General features: G+C 26.9%; 1 protein-coding gene across 1 annotated transcript in view; it reads left to right on the forward strand.

Moving 5' to 3' along the window:
• LOC108692019 (angiotensin-converting enzyme 2-like) overlaps positions 1-6,685 on the forward strand; it is a 14,420-nt gene extending 7,735 nt beyond the window's left edge. The window contains 12 exon segments of the mRNA XM_018200103.1: positions 2,285-2,494; positions 2,631-2,792; positions 2,878-2,959; positions 3,111-3,251; positions 3,366-3,548; positions 3,658-3,752; positions 3,843-3,994; positions 4,163-4,290; positions 4,400-4,646; positions 4,921-5,010; positions 5,097-5,201; positions 5,325-6,685. Coding sequence (XP_018055592.1) covers positions 2,285-2,494; positions 2,631-2,792; positions 2,878-2,959; positions 3,111-3,251; positions 3,366-3,548; positions 3,658-3,752; positions 3,843-3,994; positions 4,163-4,290; positions 4,400-4,646; positions 4,921-5,010; positions 5,097-5,201; positions 5,325-5,919 — 2,190 coding nt within the window. The 3' untranslated portion in view covers positions 5,920-6,685.
• Positions 6,686-7,109: the final 424 nt, after the last annotated feature.

The raw sequence follows: 7,109 nt of genomic DNA on the forward strand, positions 1-7,109 counted from the left end.
CGGTTTCTGCGCTCAAAAGAATATTTTATTTTTTCGATTATTTTAATTTATTAGCATCTCATAGTATCTCATAGTGTTATACCTTTTCCCGAAAAAAACATTTAGAATGATTTTCTAGCAGAATACTTTTTCTTGAATAATTTAAAAGCCTGAAAAAGATATCTACATATATCTACATATATGTAAATCTACATATAAAATCTACATATATGTAAATTTCCGATTAGAGATGAACTCGACAAAAAGTATCTGAATCGCTATCTTCGAATCGATATCTATATTCTATCATTTCCATTAACTTTCAAAATACATAAAGTTTATTTGTGTGCCTTTCATTTCTTACAATTTAAGAACACATTATTAAAATGTTATTTTAGAGATTCTATTTGTTTCAAAATTAATGATTAATTTCTTGCATTGATTTTCTTCATGCGTTTTTCAAGACTTTACTAAACTACTAAATTGTTGCGTCTATTTATGTATTATTGCAAACTTGCTGTTAAGAATCAACGTTCATTCCAATTGACCGCAATAATTGAATGTATTATGAAATGTATTATGAATGTATTATGAAAACTTATTATTATAATTGCAGTATGCTTAAGCATCTCATTATCATAAAATAATTTTAAGTAAATTAAAATGTCAAGGCTTTTTTTAAAAAACGAACAAATATAGCTATGAATTTCATTTCAACTATGAAATTTATAGCATTATATATATTTATAGCATTATATGATTGTAATTAAAGAGAAATTTCTGCTTAACTATATTTTTTATTTAACTATATTCTACTTAACTATATTTACTCATTTTTTAAAAAAAGTCTTGACATTTTAATTTATTGCGTTGTATTTATACGAGCCTACTTTTCTATATTCTAAATAAATTCATCATTTTAACATAGAAATGATAGAAATATCTTTTGTAAAGAAAATTTATCGTCTTTTTTTCTCTTTCTCTTTCTCTTCATAAAGCTCAACTTATTTTCAATTTTATTTACAAGCTAATTGATTGTCTAATCAAGTATCATCTGAATCATCATCAATTTATTTCTCTCTCGGTATTCTTTTTTGTAATTAATGATCTATGAAAGTAAATTATTGCTTGATAATAATGTTGATAGTTTCTCAAAGTATCAACTTTGAAACATAATTATGTAATTTATTTAAATGTATCCATTTAGAATAGGTTAGAATAGGTTTTCCTTCATTTAATAGATGTGCGTGCGTGCGTGATTGTTTTTTTTTTTCTAAAAAATATTAAAATATAAATTTTCAACGTATCTATTACTTTTTTGTCAAATTTGCACGCATTAAATAAGTGACCAATAGCAGCGCAGTACAGATGACTAACTCGCTTACCGCGTAATATTTGATAATGATATTACGACACACCCTTAAATATACTTTGCGTCATAAAGTTTATAAGACATTCCGGGTACCTTTGAAATATCATTAAAATTTTTTTTTTTAATTTGTTGATGTATGCTAAATGTATGAAAATGTATGAAAAATCAAACTTTTTTGATGCGAAAACACGTGTCTCATATTTTTATAGAATACGTTAGCAAATTAAAAAAAATAACATCCAGTATTTGACGTGGAATGCCTCTTATATATTTTTCTAAATTAGCTTTGAATGCATCATTCGATCTCTATGAACAATAATAGTTTTAAGAATTAGGAAAAGGTAAAGAGTAAATTAAACCGAGATTAAAGTTAATCTATGTTAGTAGAAATGGACATAAAGCAAATAGATGATAGAACGTATCTCAATATAAATATATATAAGCGCGACACATTAACGTTCCCCTTGCTATACTTTTTTATATTTAATTTAGAAAGAAAGAAATTTTAGATTTAACTTTCTTGACAAAGAGGCACAATTGTAACATATATGTGATTTATTATGCCCAATATTTTTAATCCTCTATCGGAATCGCAATGAGAATTTTTATCCTTCGTTTTAGGTTTTCGAACTGCAATGCAAATTTTTGTACCATTTTCGACCGTATAAGAACCTTAAAAAATTCTTATATATATGTGAAAGTTTCAACAAATTGTTATTATTATAGAAGAATTGGATCATATTTTACTTATTTTTTACAGATTTATATTTATCAAAATTCATGATAAAAAAATTGACTGTGCCTTTAAAGTTTAACATTGTTGGCAAAAAGTTAAATTTTTAGTCGACAAGTCGATATTATATTCCTGTGTTACATGTTATTTCCATTGTACTAATTTGCAGTATCAAATTAAAACAAACATTTTATTTGCAGGTCAAAGAGATGTTATCGAAATGGAATTGGATTGTTTTTAATCTTATTGTTTATGTAACCACTGCTCCACACGGAGAAACTCTCTTGGAGGATGAAGCTAAAGCTTTCTTCGAATTAATCGAATTAGATTATGAAGATATATGTTATAACATTGCCAATGTTCAGTGGTCATTTATCTTGTCACCTTCCAATAAAACACTGTCGATATGGGTAAGTATACTTATTATTACATTATTGCTTAATAATAATGATTTGTTTTTCTATTTAAATTATTGCTTAATAATAATGATTTGTTTTTCTATAAATAATAAATTAAATAATAAGTTTCTATCTTGTTATATTTTAGGAGATACAGCAATATAATTATACAGAATTTACGAAAATGCAAAAAAATGAAATAATCGATCAAATAAAAAATACAAAAGAACTGAAAACATCTCTTCAATATAAATATGACATGATTGAAAAACCTGGTGACACATTACTAAAAAACGAAGATTGGAGGAAGGTAAGAGACGCTTTTTAATTTTACAATTAATAATTTATACAATTAATAGTTTATATAATACTTTATATTATTTTATAACTTACAGTTTATTCATTTCGTTGGTATCGTGGAATTGCAACGATCAATTATCAATTATATTAATAAATCGCAAAACTATTCACGAGAAGGTATAGTTTTATTGTTTTAATCACATAAAACGTATCACATAAAAAAATAAGAATTATTTCTTATCAACGAATATCCATATTATGATAGAGATTTAGTATAGTAGTTATAAACCAACTGTATAATACAACTATTGTAATTATATAACTTTAGGTGTGGAATATTTGTTCTCTCATAGTAGAAAACTAGAAGATAAACAAACTGCTTGGAATGCTTGGTATCGCCAATTTATACCATTAGTGACAAATTATTCAAACAATTTGCTACTCGTTGCTGAAGCTGCAAAACAAAACGGTTAGTGTAAATATAAGGATTACATAGATAATTTATACGTCAAATATAAATGATCAGTATAATACGTGTTAAACATTTTGAATGAGAATAATATTCAAATATATTTAATTGTAGGTATCAAAAATGTTGAGGAATATTGGGAAATGCTGTCAGGATATTCTGGTGGATACGACAAAATAAATAATGAATGGAATCGGATTAATAATCTTCACAAGAAAATTGTAAAATTTGTCGGTACAAACTTGGCTCGAAAGTACAATGTTATTATAAATGATACACTTCCGGCTTATTTATTCGGTAAGCTAACAATAGTGTACGTAAAAATAGCAAACATTTGATTAATTTTTGTAACTTTTATTTTTTATTCTACTGTATCACTTGAATTTTTTACGATTCCATTCAAAAGATAGCTTACAAGGATACGATTGGGCAGATGTATCATCAGATGCGTTACCCTACTCAGAGTCAATCTATGATCTCAAAAAAAATCTCTGGAAAAAGGTAAAGATTGCCGTTTCATGTTTATGTTAAACTTACAGATTATAATCAGATTTTTATAATAACACTTGAAATTTTTTAAATTATATATAGAAATATGTAGGAAAATCCCTGTACAAGACTGCATCCAGTTTGGGTTCATTATTATTGAAACAAGTTCCGCAAGCAGAATTTTGGGATAAGAGTGAATTTAATCAACAGTGTCCATCTAGATTGTTAAACTTTTGTCGAGATGGTACAATGAGGTATGTACATCGAAATATACAATTTTATAAATATACAATTTATTTCTCAGATGATATATTTAAAAGACATCTTTATGACGTCTTTTAGAGTTTGCTTAGTATTATTATTATGTATTAATAGCATCACACAATTTAATAGTATTTTGCTAAATTGAAATATTATTTTAGAGTTTCTACTTGTTCCAAAGCCACAATAAGCAATTTCTTGGTAGCACATGAAGATGTTGGTAAAGTACTATTTAATCAAATGACTGTAGAAAATACTCCAGTTCTTGATACAGTGAACAGATATTCTGGTAAGAAAATATTAATTCATTAAATACGAATATTAATTTATTCGACATGTGTGTCAATGGTAAAAAAAATGTTAAAATAGCATTCGACATTAAAGATATCTGATCTTAGGATTAGAAGAAGGTATATCAACACTATTTGGAATACTATCGACAAGTCCTGCATGGCTCAATCATACTCATTTAATGAATAATATTAAGGATGATCAGCAAAAAATGATTGTATCTTTAATGATAACTGCCTTGAGTATATTTCCACGATTAGCATATTATTACTCAGCTGATTTATGGAGATTAAATGCAATTCGAGAAAATATTACAAATCCAGCAGACTTGATAACATCTTGGTGGAATTACAGGTAGATATTGTAGGAAAACAAAGAGAACTCTAAGATTATTTAAAAATATACATAGACATTCGAAATAACGATATGATAACAGTGGAGCGTTGTTGGCTTCGCACATAGTGCTAGATTTGTAAATAAGGGATTTCAAGTTGAAATTTCATTAGACTCTATTAATTTATTCGCCGGCTATCCGACAGTACATTGTAACACTTTTAGAAATATCGATATAATTTACACAATATAATATCTAAATTATAATATCTAAAGTTTTAATTTTCTATGTTAGGCAAGAGTATGAAGGTATCTCTTCTATTGATATGAATTATCCTACCTTCATAGACGATAGTCATATTGTTAGAAATAAACCATATCTTTCGTAAGTACTAATCAATTTTTATAGATGTACATAATTATATTATCTATTATAGTAATAAAATAATGAAAAATATTTTATTAATACAGCAAAATTCTTGGTATATTGCTATCTTTTCAATTATATGAATATAACATGGATTCGACAGAAATTAGATATAATTTTGATGGAAAATTAATGAATAATAATATAATGTAAGTTAATATAAAATATATATATATATATATATATATATATATATACACGTTCTTATTTAATGAATAAATTTATCTCGATAAACTTTTAATTTTATTAACTTTTTTTCTATCCGTATATAGAAAAATGATTCAACATAGTGGAGCCTGCGAGTGGCAAGATGTCCTCAATAAATTCGTTGATATAGACGATATATCTGCGGATGCACTTATTCAGTATTTCACACCGCTAGAAGAATTTATTGAAGAAAACGAGGAAAACTTCGAATACAAATCTGGAGCAATAGCGGAGAAAGAACTTGAAGAATTGGAGAAACATACCTTGCTAGAGATCAACACTCCTACAACGCCTCCGAGTCCTACTACTACATACAGAATAGTAAAGCATCATACAAAAGCATCATACAAAATAACAAGTAACACGAAAAATATGCAATCAAAAATAGAAAAGTCTTTAGAATCTAAATCGTCCATATACATGGACGATAAGCCGAAAAATTCTGAGTTCGACTTAACAACTCAAGTCTCTTTTAACGAATCCTTATCATCGATGCCCGATATTTCGAACGACACAGAAAATAGCACACCAAAGATTAGTACTAGTAAAGCGATATGGGCCATAAGCGCAGTTCTCGTTGCCATAATAGTCATCTGTATCATTGCGATTTTCGGAGGACGAAGATGTCGTAAAACGCCAAAAAATAGACGATACGTTTAGCAGTATACATTTTTTGTTAATAAATATATTTATTTTTCACATTTAGATATTAAGAGAATTTGATCATGTAATTTATTATCATAACAATTCCTCTGGGAGTTATTTTCTAATCGTTCTTTAGTATTCGAAGTATTCGACATCATGCATTCCTTGATAATTGTAACGCGTTCCTTGTATTTTTTTTTTAACATCACTAACAACCAGCTCAATCATATTTGCCTTGTACTTCTACCTCCAAATCTCATTCAGGAATAAGCTTTTAGCTATTCCTTTAATGTTTTATAAAAGTTTAATATTAGATATATTTCTCGATGGATTTATCAGTTATTCTATTCTATTCTAGAATAATTACACAATAACAATTTGTATGAATAATATTGGGCACAAAGAATCCTAAAAATGCGATTGCAAATTTTGCATATCTATCATATAATAACTTTAATATGTACACACATATGTATTGTATAACATACATATGTATATACATCATATAAATATGATTGTGTACACACATATATATTGTATAACCTATATGTGTGTGCGTGTATTTGCGCGCGCGCGCGCGCGCGCGTGTGTGTGTGTGTGTGTATGTTTACTAATTTGTAATGCCAAATGACCTCAATGACTGGTTATTGCTCTCGTCATATAGCACAGTTAAGAGAATTATGTATGTTGTATATAATTGATACGTACAAAGAGACATTTAAAAAAAGAGTGTAAATAATAAAGCTTATACATAATGATAATCATTATGTAAAGTTTAATATTTCAGCGTACTTAGCATAAGTAGACTATTTTTCTATAATTATTTAGTATTGTCTTCAAGTATGTGCTTGTGCGTTGTTACATATCATCGTGAGAAATTTCTATTTTTTTATAAAGGTATCTTGTATACGTTTGTTCAACAGAATAATAAGATATTCCACAGTAATCAGTAAAAAATGATTGATCATGCGATTTTGTTAAAGAAATCGCATTTTGCTTAGAATTTCTTAAAATTGTAGACTTACTATTGTAACTATAAAATTAGTAAGAGTACAGCGTGAAACACTGTATCTGTTAATTAAATAAACATTTCATTAGCAAAATAAAATGATAATTGTATCTTTTTTAACAACCAATTATATGAATCTTCTCTCATTTTTCTTAATATATATATATATACACATTTTTCTTAATATATATATATA

This window comes from Atta colombica, unplaced genomic scaffold (genome assembly GCF_001594045.1).
Source record: "Atta colombica isolate Treedump-2 unplaced genomic scaffold, Acol1.0 scaffold55, whole genome shotgun sequence".
NCBI lineage: Eukaryota > Metazoa > Arthropoda > Insecta > Hymenoptera > Formicidae > Atta > Atta colombica.